This window comes from Lygodium microphyllum, chromosome 29 (assembly GCF_053477565.2).
Source record: "Lygodium microphyllum isolate KBCC chromosome 29, Lygodium_microphyllum_v1.1.10, whole genome shotgun sequence".
Lineage (NCBI taxonomy): Eukaryota > Viridiplantae > Streptophyta > Polypodiopsida > Schizaeales > Lygodiaceae > Lygodium > Lygodium microphyllum.
Window position 1 is genome coordinate 108,203,849 of NC_141163.1, and position 26,015 is coordinate 108,229,863.

At 43.0% G+C, this 26,015-nt stretch overlaps 1 protein-coding gene across 6 annotated transcripts in view; it reads right to left on the reverse strand.

Annotated features, from left to right (window-relative positions):
• Positions 1 to 26,015, reverse strand: part of LOC148011003 (calmodulin-binding receptor-like cytoplasmic kinase 2) — a 57,664-nt gene that overhangs the window by 24,149 nt on the left and 7,500 nt on the right. The window contains exons 2-5 of one of the 6 annotated variants that reach the window (XM_087671381.1): positions 15,115 to 15,324; positions 11,284 to 11,322; positions 10,912 to 11,165; positions 10,588 to 10,823 (exon numbers count right to left, since the gene is read on the reverse strand). In XM_087671381.1, the coding sequence (XP_087527507.1) occupies positions 10,588 to 10,823; positions 10,912 to 11,020 (345 nt within the window). In that variant the 5' untranslated portion in view covers positions 11,021 to 11,165; positions 11,284 to 11,322; positions 15,115 to 15,324. Of the gene's footprint in view, positions 1 to 10,587; positions 10,824 to 10,911; positions 11,178 to 11,283; positions 11,323 to 15,114; positions 15,325 to 26,015 lie in introns of all 6 variants that reach the window. The other 5 variants (XM_087671380.1, XM_087671379.1, XM_087671377.1 and 2 more) reach the window with 5 other exon arrangements.

Below are 26,015 nucleotides of genomic sequence, written 5' to 3' on the forward strand. Positions count from 1 at the left end.
CCAGAACAACATCCCTTTTAAGAAAGCATTTTCTGTGACCATAACTCAATAATTCATATGCAGAATTGTTGTCTCCTCTTAGGAAAACATTTTGTGACCATAACTCAATGATTCATGTGCAGAATTGCAGTCTATAGAACTCTGTATTCACTATTCTTACTGTCCAGCATATCCAAAACAACATCCCTTTCTAGAAAGCATTTTCTGTGACCATAACTCAATGATTCATGTGCAGAATTGCGGTCTGCAAAAATTTGTATTCACTGTTCTTACTATCTAGCATATCTAGAACGACACCCCTTTTAGCCTGGCATCATTCCAATAGTAAAACAGTCCCACAAATAGCACTAAATCAGAGCTGAAAAACCCTGCTCCTGTGTGGCATGGTCATCACTTTCTTTAGTTCTTGCATTGGAGAAGCCAACAGCTGCTCCTGAACCTGGACAGTGAGGCTCTTGCCTCAGCGGAAGTGCAAAGAAAACACAGAACTGTACCTTCAATGGAATCAGCCCATCGTGCAGAGCATTTCCTCTGAGAATAGTGAGAGAGTTGACCAGAGGGAGCAAGCTCTACCTCCGTACATGAGACAAAGACAAAGAAGTGCTCTCCATAGCTGATAAACTTGCAGCAATCTGCCCTCAACTCCTCCAAAATTCATTCTCGAATCTGCCCCTTATGCCTATTACGTTTTTTTTAAATGATCTCTCTCTCTCTTTTGGAAATTTGTGCCACATGGCATGCATGTAACAATTTTCCCGTTTAAACCTTCCGGTCTAAAATTCTCCATAATCGATGCAAATTTTGACCTCGTCACGACCAGAGAATTAATCCTCGTGCAAAAACAAAGGTAATGACATGAACAAATTCTGGGGTCCAAAAATAGTAACTCCCTAAATTTTAGGGATGGTGACCCCTGCATTCCTCAAGTTGTTCTAAGCAACTTTTATCATTCCAACCACATCAAAGAGTGTAATGTGGCTCAGTTACGGTGACTTTTATTCCATGAGCATTCTCACATATGCATCTTCTGTCTTGGCCACGCTCATTGTCTTGCACCGTCTCCAATGGCTAAGCACACAGTCCCAAACCACTAGCATTCTATTCTTCAGTGCTCGTTCAATATGGAACCGGTCCTAAGGCTCAAACAAACCATTAGTCCAATTTGTCCCAATGGTTGCCTCTTCTGGCCATGCAAAGATCCTAGCTTAATCCAAGAGAACTCTAGGGGTAAAAAGCAACAGCAACTAAACAAAAGAAAAATAAAATATTTATATAAGTAAATAAGGAAAGCAACTGCAAAAAGTATCACAACCTAGTGGCACCGATTCCATCCATTGGAGGCAAGAGACAGCAACCAAGAGGCCAAGGAGAGCAAGCAACGGCATTAGTAAGTCTTCTAGCTCCTGGCGACAGCAATTAGAGACAAGCGATAGCAGTTTGGAACTCTCCAAGCAGCAGGCAACAGCCTTGGGGCTGATCCGAGGAGGGCAGCTGTCAATTTTGGAGATTCTCCACGAAGAATTTCTGGAATTTCTCTCTCTACAGCTCTTTCGGTCCTTCTCTCAACAAATCTCGGCATTTTCCAACCATTCTTAGAAGAACTCAGCCATATTTTATAGATAACAGAGGGATTTCTATTGTAAACTCTAAATTTCTATAAATATTAGGGTTCAGCAGCCACCTCAGGATCCATGCCAACAAAAAAGGCATCGTACATAGAAATCAGTACCTAAAATTCATGGAATTGACAAGGATTTCAAATGCCGGGCATTGTGAATTGAAGCAACATTTGGCCAATTGGTGGTTCCATTTGTGCAAGTCCTAGGTGAAAATCAAGAGGCAATTGGCCCAAATTGCTTGCCGATTTTTTGTACAACAAGCGGCTTTTGGATCAACAAAGAAGATTGTGGAAACTCAACTTCAACTCAATCCATTAGCAATTAAAATTAAAGAGATACCGAAAGGGGCACCAATTTCGGAGCCAACAAGATGTCAAATGTCCAATGTCCAAGATAATTAAACTAAATTGTACATTTCAATTTATGTTTATTTGCTGATTGTTGAAATTTAGTGCTTGATCAATGAATTACCACCCTCTTGAAGAAGGATGGTTGGTTTCATGATTTCATTGCTAGGATACCACTCAATCCCCTAATTTCGTGAGCCCGAGGCACCTAATTGCAAGCCAAAGCTTTGTGCTAGTGCTGATTTTTGCTCAGCTGAGAAATTATAGCAATATGTCTCCATATAGTGGGATGAAATCAAGCAATAATGATGCCTCTCAGTATGGACATTCACATGGGGAAGAAGAAAATGCAATGCCTCATCTCTATTGTATTAGCAAATGATATTCCTATGGACCCTCCAAAGTTTGAGGTAATAGGATCATGGCCACCTTTGAAAAAGTGCATGGGATCCATAGCTTCTTGGGTTTATGTTCTTACTACAAGAAGTATGTACATGGATTTGTTGAAATCACATCTCCATTGCATGCTTTACAAAAGAAGGATGTGTCATTTACATGGACAACATTAGAAATTTCAGAATTTGAAAAGTTAAAGAAAAAGATGACTTCCGATCTTGTGCTTGTGTTGCCTGATCTAAGGAAGCCGTTTGTAGTTCAGTGTGATGCATGTAGTAATAGTATTTGGGCTATTCATGTGCAGGATAGTTAAGTTGTGGCTTATGAGAGTCAAATTCTCCACAATGCAAAATTTGCAGGTCTAAAAAAGGGCTCTTGGTTGTATTTCATGCATTGTCTATATGGAAACATTATTTGTTGGGGGCTGATTTTACAGTGCAAACAAACCATCAAACTTTAATATACTTTCTGACATCGACAAAGTTGTCAGAGAAGCATATGAGATGGGCAAATTTTCTCTTTATGTTTCACTTTTAGATTGTACATATCGATGGTAAAAAGAATGTTGTGGCTGATGCACTGTCACGTAAGCCATAAATTTCAGCCCTCAGCATGGTTTATCACACTAAGTTGGATCCCATGAAAGAGCAGTATACTGTTGAGTCAGACTTTGCTAATGTTTATAGTCAGCTTTGCAATGGCCAGAGGCATGAGCACTTTGTGCTTAGAGATGGATTTTTGATGATACATGGATGACTATGTCAAAAAGCATTTGAGGCCTAGAGTCATCATTGAAAGTCATGCTCCTTCGTATGCAAGACATACAGGTATTGATGACACAATCAAGGCAGTGGAGCATTTTTTCTATTGGCTAGCTTTAACGCAGAACAGTTTGTAAGGACATGCATCGTATGTCAGAAGGAAAAAAATATTATGCAAAAGATGTTGGGCTTGTTGCAACCCTTGCCTATTCCAGATAGGCCTTAGCAGAGCATTGTGATAGATTTTATTTTTGAGCTTTCTAGGACACCTATAGGGAACAATGGGATATAGACTATCATTTGCAAGTTTAACAAACAAGCCCATTTCATTCTAGTGAAGTAGAAAATAAAGGCTTATCATATGACACGATTGTTTTTGCAGCACATCTTTAAGTATCACGATATGCCAAAGTCAATCGTCAATGATCAAGACCCTTAGATGACCAATTTATTTTGGAATGGGTTGTTTGAGAATATGGGTACCACACTGAAATTCTCATCATCCTTCCATCCATAGATAAATGGTCAGTCTGAGAAAGTACATTCCACAATATTAGATCTTTTGAGGTGCTATGTTTCAAACCACAAGACACACTATGAGCAATATTTGTTATTGGTTGAGTTGGCTTACAACAATACACTACATAGTTTCACTGGCAAAGATCAATTTGAGGTGGTTGAGAGTGGCAAGAAGATACCACCTATCTTGCAGACTAAGGATAAAATCTTTGAGGCTAATCGTACTGTGGAAAACTTGGATGCAGCCTATGCAAAGATAAAGTTAGCACTTCAGAGATCACAAGAAAAGCAAAAGAAGGTAGCTAATCAGTATAGACGTACTTTGCAATTTGCAGAGAGTGATAATGTATTGTTGTGTTTTGAAAAGGCAAGGCTGAAAAAGATGATAGAAAGAGAGAGATTGTATCCAAAGTTAAGTATGAGATACTACGGGCCCTTCCAAGTGTTGGAGAAGATCAACAATGTAACATATCAGCTAAAATTACCTCCACATTGGCAGATACACAATGCCTTTCATGTCAATTTGCTGAGGCCTTTTTGTAGTGATGTGCCAAAGGATATATCTGTTGAAATTCCACTTGAAGTTGAGGACCTAGATGAGATCTTGGTACCTGAGCAAATCTTGGCACATAAGGAAAGACATGTCAGAGGTAAAGTTTCCAGAAGATATTTAGTGTAGTTTTAAAATTATTCACCAACGGATGCATAATGGATGGAAGAGGATGACTTGGAAAACCATCCTTAGTTGTTGTAGCTTTATCTAGATGCCTTTTAGTTAGAGCCAACTTTAATTCGGATTCAATCAAGTTCAGCAAAGCAGGGGACCAGAGTATTGCTTGATACTCCAGGGGAAGGTAGCACTTTCACTCCTCCAGTTGTGGACAACTCTTGTATATAGTCGATCTTGGATATATTCAATATGCATCCAAGGTAGTGTGCTAATAGTATATCTACCATGGGGTCACTACTCAGTGTACTAGTCACTATGAGATGTATGCAAATGAGTATGGTTGTTACGGTTTTCAATGGTTTACAGCCGGTTCCATGAACAGCAACATGTTAGTGAATGCCATTGATAGTTTCAGCCATGTTTTATTGTGAAAATATACTTTACTATGGTTGTGAAGTCAGAACAGTTAAGAAACATGAGTTATGGATGCATCCAATGGGTCTCTAGGAATAGATCTAGATTGTTTCTCAATATTATCTGATGTTTACACCGGCTAGAAATTTTTAGTAAGGTTTGGGGCATGTAGCATGGTTAGACAATAATGGCCAATGTTGTGAGTATAATGCCTTATGGAAATTCCAATACAATATGCTTTTCCTTTGGCACAATGCAGTGCAATTGAGGAGGATTGCAAGGATTTCAAGGGGGGAGGTCTATCATGGGGACATGAAATTTTGAGATGCTTTACCCTTGCCAATGACATTTAATTAAGTTATTAATCAAATGTGCAAGGTTGTTTAGCATATGTGTTGCACATGGCAGTTATTCAATCATGACAAGTCAAGGACCTCGAGGATGCAATGGGTATCAAGGGGCATTTGGCCCAAATTGGTGCAAGTCTTGGGTGAAAATCAAGGCGCATTTGGCCCAAATTGCTTGCCGATTGTTTGTATAGCAAGGGGCTTTTGGATCAGCAAAGAAGATTGTGGAATCTCAACTTGTACTTAATCCATTAGCAATTAAAGTTAAAGAAATACTGAAAAGGGTGCCATTTTTGGGGCCAACAAGGTATGTCCATGATTATTAAGATAAATTGTGCATTTCAATTTATGTTTATTTGTTAATTGCTATAATTAAATGCTTGATCAGTGAATTACCACCCTCTTGAAGAAGAAAGGCTGGTTTCAAACTACCTATAGAAAAAGAATCATCAACAAGATCTTCAAAGGCTAAAGCCTCATCAAAGATCACATCCTACTCGCCTTAGTCGTTCTTTTCTTCAAGGTCGTAGAGCCGATAGCCGTTCATGGTCATACTATAGCCCCCCAAGATAAGCTTCTTCAACTTAGAGTTGCATTTGTTGCCTCTCTTTTCCTTGTCCATGGGGACAAAAGCATCACACCCAAAGATGTGAAAATGAGAAACGAAAGGCTTCTTTCCAAAGAAGGCCTCATAGAGAGTTATATTTTGTAATGTGGAGGTAGAAGACTCATTGCAGATGTGAACCACAATAGCTCTTGTCTCACCCCAAAGGGAGTGAGGAAGACTTCTATGCTCCAACATCGATCAAGCCATCTCCAACATGGTCTGATTAGCATGCTCCACCACACAATTCTCGGATAGTGTGTTCAAATGTGAGTACTCCATTCGAATGCTATTATCCCTGCAAAACTTAGAAAAGAGGTTAGAATAAAACTTATCGTTGTGGTTTGCTCGAACGCCTTGAACCTTGAAAAACATTTGCATTTCCGCAAACAATTTTCAATCGCAGAAGCTGGAGTACACCTCACTTTTGTACTCTAGAAAGTAAGTATATATAACAGTTGATGTCATCAATGATGAGCATCAAATACTTGGCCTTTCCCAAGGGAAGCCAAACCCATAAGACCGCATAGGTCCATGTGGACCAACTCAAGCGGTGTACAAGCCTTCCAATAGCGATGGGGATACCTATGCTACTTGCCCCTCAAACAGCTAGAGCATAGGGTGTGAATGGAAGGGAAATCAAAAAGTCCCTTCACCGTCTTCTTCCAAGAAGCCCGCCTGATAGCATCAAAGTTTAGGTGCCTGTATTGGGCATGCCAACACAGTCCTAGCTCATGGAAAGTCCTCGCAATAAGGGTTGTGAACATATAAAGCCCACCCTCCAGTGTATCTATCCAAAGAACCACTCCTATAGAAGCGTCCTCCACAATTATTACATCTTATCTAATACAACGCGGGTACCTAGTTGTATAAGTCCATGAGTAAACACTAGGTATGGTCTCCACTCCACGAACAAGTACGAAAGAATTGTCACCAATGGTGACAAACCCCCCTCCAAAATCATGTTCTAAAGCTAATCCTCTTGATAGGTCATGTGGAAAGAAGCCCCATTGTCCATGAGCCAAGGCTTCTCCACAATGAAAGAAGCAAGAGCGGTATCCTTCTTCTCGAACACATATGCAAAGATGGCCGACTGAATGGTAGCTCGAGTGGCCTTCAAATCCTTAGACCCCTCCTTGAAGCTTCCCTTGAGCTTCAAATGAGGATACTTTTGCCAACACTTTTCCTCCAAATGTGTATCCTTTCCATAGTGTGGGCGCTTGGACTTCTTCTTATCATTCTTCTTTTCATCCCTATCATCTTGTTTATTTGCCTTAGGCTTCTCCTTCTTCCTCCCTCCTCCCAAACCTGCTATGAAAACATTCATGGAGTCAGATCCAGTGGCTTCGACCTCTCTAAGCCACTCATCATGCTCCAAATCAATGGAGCAAGCTCCTCCCAAAGACGAGTCTCTAGGGTCCTCAATGTAAGAAGGCTCGTATAGAACACATCAAACTTTAAAGATGACAATGAAGTCAATAGAATCATGCAATATCCTCTGAAGCTATTGTTAGAATTTACTAGGGCAATGCACACTATATTAAGTGTCAATGTAGTGTGAGTGTACCTAGTATCTTTGACATTAAACTAGTGACACTAGGGACTAGAGTAAGTTAGCCTAACTCTAGTTGATTGGTGGAAGGCTAGTTAGGTCAACCCTTGATCTAACTTAGTATTGTACTTTCACTCTATCTTTCAGTTCAACAAGCACATTCTACTCTCTTGCTTCACCTCACTCACTATCATTGTCTCTTGTTTCTCTCTCCTCCATAGCTAGTACATTTTCTCACAGATAGTCCTCCGGAGGGATGCAAGCCCATCCCTCATGTCCTCCAATTTGTTGATGTGATCCTTCATGGAAGGAGAGTCATTAACACTAAGCATCCAAAGTTTCTTCTCAAGAGAGATTCTATTGGTAAACATCTTCTAATGGTACAAAGACACAAGCTTCTTCCACACTTCTACCGCTCACTTCAACCTACGAACATGCACTAGGACAAAATCCTATAAGCTCACGAAAAGGAAGGATCGGGCTCGAGAGTTTCCAAGTGCCATGTTAGGCATTCTAAAGCCAATAGAATGGGCTTTATGTGAAACATGGAGAGAGAGGGGAGGAGAAGACAGCTCCGAATGATGAGACCGTTCGAAGCACTCGATGACCTCCATTCTTCTCGATAATCACGTCATCCTTTAGACGAGTGATGGGAAACCTCCTTGTTTGAGTCATCAAAGCCTTGAAATTGGTGGTAACACATCTTTGTATGACCTGCAAACACACAAAGGCTGCTGCGTTTTGCTGTAAGAGTGCCCAAACAGAGGGTTAATCAGCAACATCTACAAGAGAAGAGTTGAGGATGTCTTGCCTTTTTCAAAATCACTCGTCCACCACAGAAAATGTGCATTTACAGCAGCGAACAGCAGGCTGAAACTTGAGTTTACAGCAGGGAACAACAAGCAGACCTAACTGAATTCTCAAAATTGCACATCCATCATCCACCCAACATCTAAATGGTTGTTAAAGAAGAAGAAGAAGAAGAAGAAGAAGAAATGTCCTCAATGTTGAGGGAATACTACTGCATCAAAACCTCTGGAGAGGGGGGTAAATGTATGGGTAGGAAGCTCCCAAGATGGAGGTGATTTGAGACATCATAGGTTGGTATATGTTGCACATCCAAGCCTAGCATAATAGCTCAAGATACTTTAGAAGAGGACCAGCTTTGGTAACAGGGGAGGATACCCTACAGTTTGCAAAGAAAACACAAAGAGTGTATGAACACGACTAACACAATGAAGCCAAGCAAACATAAATGAAGCAGCAGCAAATGAATGATGCTCAAATCTCAATCAACAGACTGAGTACAAGAAGTGTGATTCAACAAATACTTGAGGAGCTGAGGATTATCTCCAGCAGCCAGTCTCTCATGGAAGCAGGCTAAGGGGGAGTATCACAGAGTGTCATCCTCCAGGATGGATCCCAAGTATAGAAAACCAGCGGGTCAATACCAAATAATGACGAAAAGGCACCAGGCAGCTGCATGGGCAAGAGAAATGCCAAAGGAAGCAGTTCCTGATGTGGAGAGAGATGATGAGGCTGACGGGAAGCTGGACAGCAGCAAAACACAGAAGACTTGTCAACAAGGAGCAGCAAGCATTAAAACACAGCCATGACTGACAGAAGAGACAGTAGGAGAGGCCGAAACGCAGCTGCCAAATAGCATCGAAGGGGGCAGGCAGAAAGCTGAATGAAAACGCAGAAGTCAAGATGTGAGCAACAGCTCTAGGAGGCTGGCAATGAAGCACAGCAGGCTGTAATGATGAAAGCACAGCACTTGAAGGCAAGGGAGCAGCAGGGTGGGAGCCAAAAAGTCACATCGATGAGGGGAAGATGCAGGGCAACCACCCTGGAACACACGCAGCTGAGTGCAAGGGCAAGGCAGCAGGTCCTGCACTGGAGATGATAATAATAAGAGAGAGAGTATGCTGATGATGATGATTGGGGCAGCGAGGAGATGAGCAATAACTGACACTGATGTGGGAGAAGAATGGATGAAAGTGGTAGCGACCAATGATTCTCTTTTATAGAACTTTGTCAGCCACTTGTCCTAACAAAGTTCTCAAGTGTCATATTTAATGAATTCATTCATGTTGGGACAGGTTTAAGAGCCAGAAAAATACAACAAATCAGTGGCAAGTTCTACAACTGTATCAGAAAATCACAACCCTGAAGTTCAATGAAATGTGCCTGATCTGAGCTTGAAATAAGATAAACCCTAAAAGGAGAGAGAATTTACTCTGCATTGTGATGAGCAATTGTGATGAGAGGCGGGTAGCAGCAGAAGTCCATGTGATCCGCTCATTCTATGATGGCAACGGGGGAAGAGTTGTGGCAAAGAAACATCTGGCATGACGTGGTGGTCACAATTGTGCAAAGGGGAGGTCTTCATGTTACACATGGTATCGCCATAACTTTGCTGTGTGCACAGAAGGGAAGAGGGGAAGCATCAGCATCTGCTTTTTCCTCAAGAACAAAGAAGAATCGCACATGTGTCAAGAGAAGGCATCATCATCATCATCACAACATCAGACATGAGATGCACTTCAGCCATGCTGAGCTAAACAATGTTATCAGGATGGACCTAACACAGATAGAGATTGAGAAGACTAAAGACCTGTGGCTTACACTTCCTGGAAGTTGAAGCCTTATGAAGCTAACTATGTCCAACTTGAAGCTTCTTGCAGTGACCCATGCCTTTAAAATATGGAGATATTATCTTCTAGGAAGGAGATTTTCTCTAGTGACAAACCATAACACTCTTCAGTGAGAGGCAAAGCATATGGATAGAGATTCTACAAGAGTTTAACTTGAAATCTAATATAGGTCAAGGAAGAAAATGCAATATCAATGCCTTAAGCCAGAAACCATTCTTGAAGAGAATTGCAAGGGCACCAAGCCAATGAACCATATCTACTCCTAAAAACCCTATCCTAGAATTCACCAGCCAAGCTCTCTCCTTTGACCAGAACACAAATCACTCCTTAAGGAGGAAGTTTTGCCGAGGAAAAGGCCAGGATAAAGGACCATCACACAAGTGATGGATGCCTTTACTTCCAAAATCGGCTTTGCCTTCCAAAGAACTAGCAAGGCAAGACAAAGATTCTGTGGAAAGCACCCCCATTAAAAAAGAAAACATGCTATTTATTATTATGTGGAAAGCCATGAAAATTTGTGAAAGCCTTCCTTACAGTACAAGGTTGAAACTTACAAAACCTTGCTTGCTTAAGCAACAACACAAAAAGTATCATTTGATGTAAATTTGAAGTCAGTTGGTAGTAGTTATTAAGTTCATGTAAGAATCTCGACAAACTACAAGATTACAGTTTAACATGTCAAGGATAACCCAAAACAATACCTTTCTGGCTCGTTTAACAGCAATGTATGTACCATCTGCAAGGCATCCCCTATATACTATGCCAAAACCCCCTTGGCCAACTTTACAAGTAGTAGAAAAGTTTGATGTTGCTCGCTTAAGCTCTGCCATGGTGAAAACCAAAGCTCTTTCTCCACTAGGCAAAGCTTGCGTTGTAAAGCCACTAGAGTAACTTGAAGACTGACTGATATAAGACTGATCAGTTGAACTGGAAAGAACTGCTAGCACTTACAAAATCAAATGTGAGTAACCATACCCATCCAAGCAACATAAACAGTTTCCAACATGGTAAGATAAAACACTTACATTCACTGCCTTTGTCTCTATCTTGCTCCTTTGCACCACAACATGACAGGATATTTAAAAATCGTAACCAAAGCTTATCAGAGGCACCAGGTGGCTGCTTGTCATTCATCTGGTCACTTTTCGGGCCACTATATTATCTTTACCCTATGGAGCCACGTAAGTCTGAGCCCCCAAACTCAAACGCATATTACAACGCAGCAATATGGGTGAACCTTCATTTTGTGCAAAGATGTGGGCAATATTTTGTCTGGACTCTGCACAGATATCTGCAGTTCATCAGCATACTCTAAGCCCCAGTACTCTCTACAACAGGCATACTTAACATGCCCACCAAAGGAAAACCACTTCCTAAATTAGTATTATCTCAGCCACCTTGAACCACATGACATCCAGGAAATGATTTTGATGCACCTGCATCATAACAGACGGCGACTAAGTATAAATTTGACTACAAAGGCAGACAAACATGGACAATAGCTGTACTTATAGCACATATGTAAAAACCAGGAGATGCATCAAAACGCTAAGTGGACCAAAAATAAACGTGCCATTTGCCATTTTGCAGTTTATTACTGTCTTCAGCAAACTCTGGAACTCAACCTCCGCAGATTGTACTAGTTTAAATATATAAAACCCCATAAAATAGGGGCCAGGGTGCAGGCATGACTCTCACCATCCATTCCAAGAATAAGATCCAGGTGGATTTCCACAGGCTCTGTGATCTATCAGGTTCCTCCATCCTGACCCTTGTTCAAGATAACCTGAATTGTTTTCATTTAGAGGACACAATGGAGTCTCATCACATTGCCCCTAGCTTGAGTTGAAACTTACTACAAACCCTAGCTTAGGACTCTCCTATCTGCATGTATTAGGCTGCATAGTCAGTAATCCACACACTAGCCATTCAGCACATTACAAATTCCCCTGTTCAATCAAATTATTTCCAAAGAGAACGATTCAATGACCCCAACAACTATATTAAGTCGGCTCTATCAAATCTAGTCTCCAAAGACAAGCTACACCGCGGTTAATAATTCATCATAATAAGGTAGTTTTGTAGTCTTTGCTCCATCTTGAATTATCCTGTCATTGTCCTTCAACTGCAATGGTAAATATGGGTACAAAAATCTCTCCTAAAGCTTAACTGATCATAACATATAAATATTGCCAAACCTGTTTGGTTGGAGGCAACAACTTGGACACTCCTTGCTCTACCTCCTGGTCCCCCTTTTTCTTAAGGTTTCAGTTCCTAACCTTCCTCCTTTTCTATCATACTCTTCTAAACAAACAAGGGATCTCTCTTTGATTTCTCCTCCTCATTACGATTGATGGCAACATTTATATAGGAGATTTGGCTTAAGGGAGCACACTCAAACCTAGAGACTGATCTATATATCTCTCCTATAAGATGCCATTCAAGAAGGCAAACTCCATGTCCATCTAGTAAACAAGCCAATGATGATGGTCTGCAAGAGTCAAGAAAGCTTAGATAGTAGACATATGGGTTGTTTGGACTAGTGAGCTTGACCAATAACTTGGCCAAAAGAAATACATTTCAAGTGCCTTGGTTGTGGGCAAAATACCAAGATGAGCCATGTAAGGGGCATCGTGACATTCTTCCATTACTTTAGGTCCGAAATCTTTAGTAATACACAACTTATTCTCCATCAAAAGAAATCCATCTTTGACAACATAAGAGTTTACCTTTTTACCAAGCTGTAAACTCTCCCAAATGATTTTGCAGTCTTCGTCAGAAGCATACAGGTCCCTCATATTAGTGAAATCTTTATGATGAATCATGGACATTGCATAAATTTGAGATCTTCTTGGCAGGGCAGCAACTACCTTCTTTTGCTTCCCAAGAATATGCAATATCTAAAAGTTAAATTGAGCTAAATAATTGACCCATCGAATAGACTTCTCAAAATTCCTTGATTGGTTAAGAAAATGTCCCAGACTATCATGGTCTGTCTTGATAAGAATTTCTTCACCTAAAAGATAATGTCACCAATCTTTTAAAGCTTAAATGATAGCCATCAACTTCTTTTCATAGGTAGTACTATTCTTTTCTTTTGTGTAACTCCATCCTTCACCTTCTAGGGCCACATCTTGGGGTACTTCCAAACTATCAAGCTTTGTCATCTTGACAACTCACTGTACGGTTGGATGTAATCCATGGATAAACTTTCTCGCCTCCATATTGGAAGGAACCTCATTAAGAGAGGTAAACTTAAGAGAAACAAGCAACAAACGTATTGATATATGTTTCAGCATTGTCTCCTTGGCTTTGCTTCAACTCATCCCATTCTTGTTGCACATCGGCTTCAAAGGATGAAGGCAAAAACTTCTTGTTAAACATCCCCTTAAACTCTTTCCAAGACTTCGGTTCCTTTCCCTTTTAGATAACTTTGGGCCACTGATTTAAAGCCGCATCCTTCAAATGCATCTTAACCATCCTAATCTTTGACTTTTTACTATAATCTTCACCACCAAAGGTGGCATCAAATTGTCTAGTGCAAGACATAACTTTTTGAGAATCTCTCTTACCATAGAAAACGTCAAACTCGACACTCCTCTCCAAGCTGGAAGTCTCCTTTAGCATTGTTTTCCTTTGCTAAAAGAATCTTTGGAGATTCAACTATCATGGAAATAGCCGGTTCTTTGACCTTCTCCTTGCCCTTCTTCATGGAGGGATTCGTGGGACAAGAGGAGGCAACTTGTATATGATGAGGCTTTGAAGTTACCACTTGGGAGGACCCTTAAATGATAGGTGATGTATTACCTTTCATAGACTTAGTTACATCAATAACATCGACACCTTTCATGCTAAGGTAGATCTTCTACCATCTACCTCAAGAGCCTTCTTTGTAAGGAAATCTTCAAAGACCTTCGCTTCAGCCCATGTTTTATCCCTTCTCTCTATCAAAGCTTGACCTTCTGCATCCACTTCCAGCTCCTTGTATCTTTGTAGCTTCTCACAATCAAAGAAGCATACAAATACAGAGAGTAAGGAGCCTTCCAGCTGTTCACCAAAATTCTCTTCGCCTCTTGACATGGTGAGAAAGTTGAGCCCAAAGATCTTGTCGCCCCAAAAAGTTCTTGCAAAGAAGAAGTCCTTGCTCTGATACCAATGTAAGCATGGGAAAGAACATGAGAATGACACTACTTTAAACTTAATCAACTTGATCAATTATCACCATCAAAATCAGTAGATCGAGAAAGAGGAAAAAAGAAGAGAGCCAACACCACGTTAAGAGGGGTACTGGCCTCTCCCCCTTGCAGGAATTTATTGAAACAAACCACAGGCACCAAGTACTTGAACCATATACAAAAGGCTAATTTGTAGCAATTCTGAAAATTAGGATTTTGAAACCCTAATTCATGTATACTGTGGGCAGCAAGGTGATTTTCTTCTTTTCTGCCTTGCTAGATCAATCTAGGTAGAAAGTGCTTCTTGGATGAGTGATAGATAGGAGAAAAAGCATATGGCTGAAATTTTAGTATAAAAGCTTATTGAAAAGAAAGAGAGAGACCTACAATGCAAAGATGTGGGGCTTGGGTACTCAAAAGTGAAAAGTAGGAGAGAAAGAACCTTCTAAACCTTCTCTCAAATGGTTAAGAATTTGAGATAGCCACTAAATACGAAGCTATTCCTTGCAAAATTCGGAAGCCTTTGACGCAAATAGAAATTTCCATTCAACTTCCAAAAATAGTAACCTCTTAAATTTTAGGAGTCACCAAATTTAGATTCTGGAGAGCTTCATTCTATAGGTTCACAGATTCATGATTTGTTTCTTTGATCATGAGCATCTAGCTTCACTTGCTAAAGCCACTCATTATATGTGCTTCTAGCCAATGTGACTACCCGAGTATAAATGTCTTAGTCATCTAGGTGTTTTCGTCAATCTAACTACCCAACCAAACTTTTAATTTCTCTTGGGCATCTCACCAATGAGAACCCAAGTATAATTATAGGGCATTCCGACCATTGGCCACTCTTAAATAGAAAGTTGAATATTTAATCATATTTTGAAACACTTGAATAACACAAATCACCTTTCAAAGTATATGAGCATTGAATTAATTTGAATCATTGAACCAATATGTCTTGGTAACTATTAATATATACAGTGCATTAGCCACAACATTCTTTTTACCATCAATATGAACGATCTGAAAGTGAAACATAGAGAGCAAATTTACCCATCTCATTTGCTTCTCTATCAACTTTGTCTACATCAGAAAGTACATCAAAGTTTGATGGTCTGTCTACCCTGTAAAATCAACCCGCAACAAATAATGTTTCCGCGTAGACAGTGCATGAATTACAGCCAAGAGCTCTTTCTCATAAAACTGCAAATTCATTTCTGGACCGTGGAGAATTCAGCTCTCATAAGCCACAACTCGGCCGTCCTGCATAAGAACAACCCCAATGCTATTACCACATGCATCACACTAAACTACGAATGACTTTTTTAGATCAAGCAACAAAAGCATAGAATCTAAAGTCATCTTTTCCTTCAACTTTTTAAATGCTGAAATTTCCATAGCTATCTATCTAAATGGCACATCCTTCTTCTGCAAAGCATACAATGGAGATACAATTTCAACAAATCCGAGTACATACTTCCTGTAGTAAGAATAAAAACCCAAGAACCTATTAATCTCATGTACATTTCTCAAAGGTGGCCATAATCGTACTGCCTCAACTTGTGCAAGGTTCATACAAATACTATCAATTGATACAATATGCCCCAAAAAGTGGATTTCATACAAGAAGAATTCACTTTTTTTATCATTGATAATCAACCTATGCTCACGCAGTTCATTGAACACAATGTCCAAGTGTCTTCTATGCTCTGTCTCGTTCTTTGAATAGACAATTGTGTCATCAAAGAAGTGTCCACAAATTCTCTATGTGGCCTGAAGATGTGATCCATCATCCGATTAAAAGTCACAGAAGCATTCGTAAGTCCAAAAGGCATAACAAGAAACTTATACAATCCAAAAGATATCCTAAAAGCTATCTTAGACACATCTTCCGATCTAATGCGTATCTGATGATATCCACTTCAAATCTATGCAGCTGAATATGGTTGTCCCCTACAATCTATCCATAATATCATCAATCCTAGGAATCCGAAAGTGATTCTTTATCGTGATCTTGTTCAAAGAACGATAATCAATGTAGATACGCCATGAACCATCCTTTTTCTGCACCAAAAGCACTAGAGAACAAAAAGTAGATGAGCTAAGCTAAATCATCCCTTTTTCTAACAGCTAATTCACCTGACTCACAATCTCCTCCCGTTGGGCTGCAGACTCTATAGGGTGGCTTATTAGGTGGGTTACTTCCAAGGATAAGATTTATGCCATGATCTTCTAGTCTTTTAAGTGGTAGCTGCCTTGGAAATGAATGAGAAAAGTAACCAACATAAATTTTCATAAATGACATGCGATCCTTCTCTATCTTAGACATGTTCCCAACATTCTCACTATCATCTTTATCCTTAGTAAAAACCAAGTATGCTAAAAGATGATTCTTTATAACTTTAGAAATGGCGGCTGCAGATACAACAGAGACAAATTCACCTTTCAACTTCATATCAAGTGTGAGTATCTTTCCCTTATGCTAAATAATGACCTTTTTTGCACGAGAATCAATCACTGCATGCATATGATGATACCATGGCATACCAAGCAATACATCACAACCCTCAAGTGGAGTAATGAAGAACTCTTCACTGTCCACATATCCCTGTATATGTAACCGAACCTTTCCAATAAGCAATGTGACAAGCTCTGCATGGCCTTTATATGCCATTCCAATTTTCCCCATGGGTCCCATCTCATCCTCTTTGACCACTAGATGAGCTGCCATATCAACAGAGATGAAGATGGCTCGTGCACCATTATCAAAGAAAATCAATGCATACCGATCCCTAATTTTGCCCCATACTCTGCACAACTTAGTAGTATGATCATTGGGCTGATCAATAACCACATCGGGCACCACCAATCCCACTCATATTTTGGGCTTCTTTCCTTTAGAATCTCCCTGATTTTCCGATTTTCCAACTTGCTGCCTATTGGGACAATCCCTTGCAATGTGACCCTCCTATTCACAAAGAAAATATTTATTTGTAGCTATCAATTCCCTACATTGTGGCAATGTTTTTTAGCCCTTTCTTTACTGTTTTGGCCTCTTTTTAGGCTGATTTTCAGATATGCCCCTTTTCTCAGCCTTAAACAACTTTTATTCGGCTTTTTTCCCCTACTCTAGGAAGCCAAAATCCTTCCCACCCAGCAAAGCATTGGCTATAGAAGCAATCTCTATGAGCTAAGACATGCTAGACACGATGGATTTAATGCAAAAATCCATGATTCCTTTGGGCACCCCACAAACATATTTTTCCACTTGTTCATGAAGGGTACAAGGCAATAAGAAGTAATAGTAGCAATGCATCCCAAAACTTCTTATTGTATTGCTCCAAATTTTTGCATTCCTTAGCATCCAGCTTATTCCAAGTTGTCATGATCTCCACTTCAAAGGTACTTGTCAACCAATTCAATGCAAACATTTGCTTGAATTGTACCACGTTGACGGTGCTCTACCTTGCATCAAAAGAGTGGACCACCTTTACAATGCATTCCCTTTCAAGAAAGTGGCTGCCTTTCGAATCTTGGAGGACTTGGTAAAGTTTCCCACTGAATAACTATATTAAACTACTGAATGAAAGTCAAAGCTTTCAGTCTATCTTGTACACCACTAAAGGACTCAAACTTCATTGCTTTTCCACCCTCATCATAGTCTTTTGCTGCCCCTTTGGATGTCAAGTTGTCATACACTGGCTGCTGCAAAAAGGGTGCATTTGCTGAATTTACATCAAAACCAACACCAAATGGAGCATTTGCATGACCAACACTCATTCCTTGAGCCCCATAAGCATTCGAGGGTGCAAAAGCATTACCAAACATGCTACTTTGGTGCCCCAAGTATCAAACCAATGCTGTCATACATAGGGTTTTACACATTTTCAGCCATACCTGAATATATTGGGCCTTGCACACCATGCATTGGCTATTACATACCACAGGGATTTGTGCCATACATTTCCATATACCGTCCCTGTCCAACCATAGCATGAAAAATCATGCTTCCACCAAAGTAGCCTAGCTACCCTATCATAGCATGCATGCCCGACAATACAAAATCCATTGGATTGACACTTCCGTGATGGCCCTTGATTTGCATTCATTGCCCCCTAGGTACCAACTATTATGTTTCATTAGCATCTTTGGGAGCTTCAAATGAAGGGTTTGGCTTTATGTATAGTGCATCTTGTTGTTCCGAAGGTGTAGAAGACGTATTCTTCTTCTTGCCTTTGCTATCCTTTGGAGCATTCAAAAATCGGATAAATTGAGGATCCTTTGCCAATTCAACAACGAAATTTGCTGCTGTCCTCATCCGATTCTTGAACTGGTCATCAATTTCCTCTTCACTTTGCTAGTCATCAGCCTCCTTATGCCTTGAAGGCCGTGTATCTTGCCCAACTGCAACATTTTCATCTTGTTGTCCATGGTCTGAGCCTTGTCCAAGGTCAAGCATTGCATTTCCTTCATTCCTATGTGAATGTTCATACTGAGAGGCATCATCACTGCTTGAGTCCATCTGATTGTAAGAAGACAAATTGCTGTAATTTCTCAGCTGAGAGCAAAAATCAGCGCCAACACAAAGCTTTGACTTGCAATGAGATGCCTCGGGTCTACCAAATCAAGGAATTGAGTGGTATCCCGGCAATGGAACCATGAAAGCAGGCTACCTTCTTGGAAAGGGTGGTAATTTCTTGATTAAGCACTTAATTACAGCAACAATATTTATTACAAAACTGAGAAATGCAAATTAATTTACAATCTTGGACAATGGACACCCTGTTGGCCCCAAAACTAGTGCCCCTTTCGGTATTTCTTTAACTTAATTGAAGAAGAAGTTAATGTACAATGAGATTCTCCCAATCCCTTTTGATATTCCAACTCCCCTTACTATCCAAAATGACCTAGTAGTCTTCAATCTGATTTGCCCCTTAATTCGAGCAGTCAATTAGCCTTCTCTCGCTTTGATAGAGATGGAAAATGCCCCAAGTTCAATGATTTGCTGGCCCCTCCACTTGAATTTGATGGAAAAGAGCTTCAACCCTATTAATCCAAGTCTTAGAGCTTCCAATTTCTGGCATGCTTCTTGAGGCTACTGCTAAACCCTAATTTCTACTCTACAATTTAGGGCTTATAATAGAGAAATCGGAAATTTCTCAACCTCTAGTGATCTGAATATTGTACTACTTGGGACAAGGCTGTAGAAAGACTGAGAGATGAGAGAGAATGCCGAGGAGAGAGAAAATTCAAACTTTCTTCACGAAGAATTGAAGAAAAGCAGTCATTTGCTACTACTGCCCTATCTCAACAGCCTATAGATACTGTCTCCAGTTGTTGATTGGTTTTCTCCTGCCCCTAGCTACCTCAGAAGGTCCTCCAATGGCTACAAATCATGCCAAGCACGGGAACTGCTCTAATACCAAATGTGAGAAAAATGCACCGACTATGGAAGAGAGAAACGAGACAATGACTATGAGTGAGAGTGTACTTACTGAAGTGAAGTGAAAAGAGTTAAGGTACAACCTAAGTTAGATCAAGGGTGTTAGGTCAAGGATTGACCTAACCAACCCTCCACCAACTAACTAGAGTTAAGCTAACTCACTCTAGTCCCTAGTGACACTACTTTTAATGTCAAGACACTAAGTATACACACTAAAGTGACACTTATTAAAGTGTCCACACTACACAAATTACATGGACATTGCCCAAAATTGACAAATTCTAAGAACGTGGGAGTCCTAAGTGGGGGGAAATCACTATTTCCTAGTCCATGTATATCATTACCTAAACAAGTTGCATACATGTTTCTGTTAGCCTGCTCTTATTCAATCTCAGTCTGTCATCTCCTGGTTGTGAGCTCCTGTCAGAGTCTGACAGGAGACAGAGGAGCTCTGTCAGTGTGTTTTTAGGCTGCTTTTGTTAGTATGCAGCCTTGGGCATTTTACAGCCCAATTTGGGCTGTTTCTGGGCTGACTGCCCATTGTTTTGGGCAGTCGGACCAGATCTGGCCATAGTCGGCCAGATCTGGCCAGGTCGGCCAGTTTAGCTGGTCGGCCAGTTTGCTGGCTGGGGGCTATTTATAGCAGCCCCCCCAGTCAGTCCAGCATTCACTCTCTGCAGGTACAGCACTGCTTCCTCCGTCTCCGTCTCCGGCATTGGTGCTGCCTCTACTTCCAGTCTGTCCTGGTTCCCTCACTGACGCTCCGGGCTGCGTGCAGGGACTGTTCTGTCCATTCCAGTGTATTCAGCATTCATCTCAGTCAGTGCAGACTTTCTTCCTTCATTCTCTGCTTCTTCTCTCCTCTCCTCTGTGTTCGTGTTCTTCTTTCGCTGCGCACTCTCACATGGTATCATTGCCTGATTGAGAGCACGGAGGACGAGAGAAATACCTTACTGCTGCTGCCCACAGTTCCACAACAGCCAGGCGATTCCTTCAGGCGGCTGCCCACAGGTCCATCCCAGCCAGGCGACTGCATCAGAAGGCTGTACAGCCTGCGTTTGCTGTACAAAGGGGCTGCCACGTCATTCAGTGACGCAGCAACCCTGCGTTTGCTGCCAGGAGACCTCTTCTGCTGCAGGGCGACCTTCCTACAGCCTGCGTTTTGCTGTTTTGCAGGTCGCTTCTACCCCGGCTGCTCCTATCCTGCAGGCGACCTCTGTCTGGGCTTGTTCCCGGTGCTGGTGGTCTCGATTCTAGTGTTCGACATCAGATCTATTTGCGTTTTGCAGATCCAGGTGTTTGTAGGCACTCTCTGCCTGCGTCTTGGTGGTTGGTGACCACATTGCTGGTCCTATTTCGTCAGCGGCACAACTTTCTTTGGTATTTTGCAGATTGGAAGATGTCTTACCAGTTTTCAAGCTTTGAAGACTCAGAGGATGAGCTTCTTTCTCATCATTCCTCTGAGCGGAGGCGGGACTATCGTGAAGTTCGACATCGGGAAGACCCTCCTCGCACTCGTCCTTCTTCAGTCCATGCATCTCAGAGGGTTCCATCTACTGCGAAGGTTTCTTCAGTGAAGACTGCATCAACTGTGTGGATGCCTTCCTTGATTCCCTCTATACAGGTGCCGATTCTCCCTTCCTTTCCGAAGGAAGATAAGTTGGATGGTTCCAACTACTCCCTATGGTCATGCAAGGTGGCTTGCATCCTTGATACCTTTGATCTATGGGAGCTTGTTTCTTCGCCCATCGACCGACCCCCCGTGGATTCGTCCGATGGCACCTCTATGGACCGTGCAGCCTTATGGGATAGGCTCAACTCTCGAGCCCGTTCCTTTCTTTTTATGAGTCTCCATGATTCTGTTCTTGTACATGTTCACAGGTTAAAGACTGCGGCGGAAATATGGACAAAGCTTGCATCTTTGTATCAGCACAAGACATTTGCCCACAAGATTTCCCTGGAGAAGAAGTTGCGGATGCTCAGTCTTGATGGTTCTTCTTCCATGAAGGAGCACATCACGAAGATGGAGGATATGCGAGGCGAGCTAGCCTCTCTTGGTCGTCTGATATCGTCTGAGGATATGGCGATTCTGTTGACTCAGCTGCCATCACCCCGTTATGATGTCTTCTACACCAGCCTCATCACTACGAGAACCCGTGAGACTCTCCTATGGGAGGAGCTTTCCCCGCTTGTCTTGGAGCATGACGAGCGACTCAAAGAGGTGGGAGCCAGTGGCTCCACCAAGGCATTTACGGCTACCACAGGTGGTGGCAAGAAGAAGAAACAAAAGAAGGAGAAGTCCAAGGACAAGAAGGAGGAAGATAAGAAGGATGCGAAGGAGAAGAAGCCCAAGTGTCCCCATTGTGGAAAGGGCACTCATCCCGAGGAGAAGTGTTGGCAGAAGTATCCCCATTTGAAGCCTAAGGAGAAGGACTCGAAGGAAGCCCCAGCCACAACAGAATCTGCGTTTGTGCATCTCTTTGTTGAGGAAGACACTGCCCTAGCTTCTACCACACAGGAGAAGCCTTGGCTCGTTGACAGTGGAGCATCTTCACATATGACCTTCCGTCAGAATTGGCTTCAGGATCTTCGTTCCAGAGGGGGTACAGTCACCATTGGTGACAATTCTACAATTCCTATTCATGGAGTGGGGACTTTACCTATGTTTTCTGACAGGCGGTCTTCCTCCACCAAAGTTCTCTATGTGCCTGATTTGGGCTTTAACCTATTATCCGTGCATGGTCTTACTCAGTTAGGTACCCGAGTCATTTTTACTCAGGATGCAGTCACAGTGGAGGATGCTTCTACAGGTGATGCTCTTTGGACAGGTACACAGGAGGGTGGGCTTTATACGCTCACAGCCTTGGCTGCGCGGACTTCCCATGAGCTTCATCTGCTCTGGCATGCTCGGTATGGTCATTTGAACCTCGATTCTCTCCGCCGGGCTTCTAGGAGGAAGATGGTGGAGGGACTTCCTGATTTCCCTCCTCTTCACACTTTGTGCCCTAGCTGCTTGAGGGGCAAGCAGCACCGGCAGCCTCACCCACAGGTTGCTTCTAGGAGGGCTACTTCTCCGCTTGAGTTGGTTCATACCGACCTTTGCGGACCTATGGGCACGGCCTCCCTTGGGAAGGCCAAGTATTTGATGCTGATTGTGGACGACTTTAGTCGTTATGTGTGGCCTTATTTCTTGGAGTATAAGAGCGAGGCGTACTCCCGTTTCTGTGAGTGGCAGGTGTTTGTGGAGACCCAAACAACTTCCAAGGTTCGTGGTGTTCGAGCTAATCACAGTGGAGAGTTCACTTCTCACCTTTTCTCTAAGTTTTGCAGGGATCATGGTATTCGGGTGGAGTATTCCCATCCGAACACACCATCAGAGAATGGTGTGGTGGAGCGTGCGAATCGGACCATGATTGAGATGGCCCGATCTATGCTGGAGCATAGGAGTCTTCCTCATTTCCTTTGGGGTGAGGCGGTGGCTACAGCGGTGCATATACGCAACCGCTCTCCGACTTCGGCGTTACAGGACATGACTCCATATGAGGCTTTCTTTGGAAAGAAGCCTTCCGTGTCCCATTTTCGCATCTTTGGGTGCGATGCTTTTGTCCATGTGGCCAAGAAGAAGAGGAAGACGAAGTTCGACTCTAAGTCAAGAAAGCTTATCTTCGTTGGTTATAGTACGACCACGAAGGGATATCGGCTCTACGACCCGACGACTCGGCAGGTTGAGGTGAGCAGGGATGTGATCTTTGATGAGGCTTCGGCCTCTGAGGATCCGATTGATGGTTCTATTACAGATGTTTCTTCATCCTCGACGGACCCCCCCCCCCCCCCTATTCCTCCTCCTTCGGCTTCCCTTTCCCCTTTGGTGGATGTGCCTTCGTCTTCTACGAGCTCTTCTACCGCCACTTCGGGATCTTCACGGGATATACAGCCTTCTTCAGATGCGGAGGATTTACCTTCACTCGGTGAGGGGGAGTCCCTCTCCGATTTGGGTGCTTTACAGGTTCCGGAGACCCCCCGGTCTCCCTCACAGGAGTCTCTCAGGATTCCTTTATGGTATCGCCGGCTCATGCAGGATTCAGGTGTTACTCACTTTCCTGCTTCTTCTTCAGGTCCACGTCGATCAGCACGTTTACAGGCCCAGCAGGACAGTTCACTATGTATGAACTATGCTCTTATGTCACAGATTCTTCAGGATTCCGAGCCTTCCACTGTGGAGGAGGCTCTTGCACAGGATATTTGGAGACAGGCTATGCAGGCCGAGCTCAACTCCATCGAGCGAAACCATACGTGGGAGCTTGTACCACGTCCCGCGAAACGGAAGGTGATTGGTGTGAAATGGGTCTTTAAGACCAAATATCTTGCAGATGGCTCCTTGCACAAGCATAAAGCTAGGCTTGTTGCCAAGGGTTTTGCCCAGCGTGCAGGGTTGGATTACTTTGAGACTTTTGCTCCTACAGCTAGGATGTCCACCATCCGAGTGCTTTTGGCTCTTGCTGCTCATCACCGTTGGCCTGTCTATCAGATAGACGTCAAGTCTGCTTTTCTGAATGGCGTTCTTGAGGAGGAGATTTATGTTTCACAGCCTCCTGGTTTTCTTGTGCAGGGGAAGGAGGATCATGTCTACAGGCTGCGGAAGGCTCTTTATGGCCTAAAGTAGGCTCCTCGTGCTTGGTACCAGCGGATTGACCGCTTCTTTCTACAGAGTGGCTTTGCGCGCTCCGCTTATGATCCCAACCTCTACTTACGGGTTGTGGATTCTCTTTCGGTGTTCCTCATCTTGTATGTGGATGATCTTATCATTACAGGGAGCGACACTCAGCAGGTGGAGCATACACGGTCCATTCTACAGCAGGAGTTTGACATGACGGATCTAGGGATCCTTCACTTCTTTCTAGGTCTGGAGATCTATCAGATGGCACAGGGCATTTTTATCTCGCAGCACAGGTACACCTCCGAGCTTCTTTCGGAGTTTGATATGGCTGAGTGTCGGCCTATCTCATGCCCTATGGACCCTGAGTCCAAGCTTTTGACAGCTGGAGTTCCTCTTACCGATCCCACCCGTTACAGGTGCCTTGTCAGCTCTCTTATCTGGCTGCTTCACACTCGGCCGGATATCTCCTTTGTGGTGGCTTTATTGTCTTCCTTTATGCAGACTCCTACCCAGGATCACTGGCAGGCGGCCTTGCGGGTTCTTTGCTATTTGCAGGGGACTCGATCCTTTGGGATCATGTATGGAGATGGGATTACCCTTTCTGGATGGAGTGATTCTAATTGGGCAGGTGATGTGGATTCGCGACGATCCACTACAGGTTATGCTTTCACCCTTGGATCTGGTGCTGTCTCTTGGAGCAGCAAGAAGCAGCCTACTGTGGCACTTTCTTCTACAGAGGCTGAGTATCGGGCCCTATGTTCGACCGCTATGGAGGCAGTTTGGCTCCGTCGCTTACTCGCGGAGATTGGCTTTTCCCAGACCGGACCTACGGAGCTGCGCGTGGATAACCAGAGTGCTCTTGCTCTGGCTAAGAACCCGGTGTTTCATGCTCGTACGAAGCACATTGAGGTTCAGTATCACTATGTTCGAGAGCGGATTGTGGATTCGGAGCTGGTGGTGGTCTATTGTCCTACGGCGGCCAATGCAGCTGATCTCTTTACGAAGCCGTTGCCTCAGGCTTCTTTGCTTCATCACATGCGGTTCTTGGGTCTTCAGACTCTCCCAGGAGTTGAGAGGGGGTGTTAGCCTGCTCTTATTCAGTCTCAGTCTGTCATCTCCTAGTTGTGAGCTCCTGTCAGAGTCTGACAGGAGACAGAGGAGCTCTGTCAGTGTGTTTTTAGGCTGCTTTTGTTAGTATGCAGCCTTGGGCATTTTACAGCCCAATTTGGGCTGTTTCTGGGCTGACTGCCCATTATTTTGGGCAGTCGGACCAGTTCTGGTCAGTCGGACCAGATCTGGCCATAGTCGGCCAGATCTGGCCAGGTCGGCCAGTTTAGCTGGTCGGCCAGTTTGCTGGCTGGGGGCTATTTATAGCAGCCCCCCCAGTCAGTCCAGCATTCACTCTCTGCAGGTACAGCACTGCTTCCTCCGTCTCCGTCTCCGGCATTGGTGCTGCCTCTACTTCCAGTCTGTCCTGGTTCCCTCACTGACGCTCCGGGCTGCGTGCAGGGACTGTTCTGTCCATTCCAGTGTATTCAGCATTCATCTCAGTCAGTGCAGACTTTCTTCCTTCATTCTCTGCTTCTTCTCTCCTCTCCTCTGTGTTCGTGTTCTTCTTTCGCTGCGCACTAGCCTGCTCTTATTAAGTCTCAGTCTGTCATCTCCTGGTTGTGAGCTCCTGTCAGAGTCTGACAGGAGACAGAGGAGCTCTGTCAATGTGTTTTTAGGCTGCTTTTGTTAGTATGCAGCCTTGGGCATTTTACAGCCCAATTTGGGCTGTTTCTGGGCTGACTGCCCATTATTTTGGGCAGTCGGACCAGATCTGGCCATAGTCGGCCAGATCTGGCCAGGTCG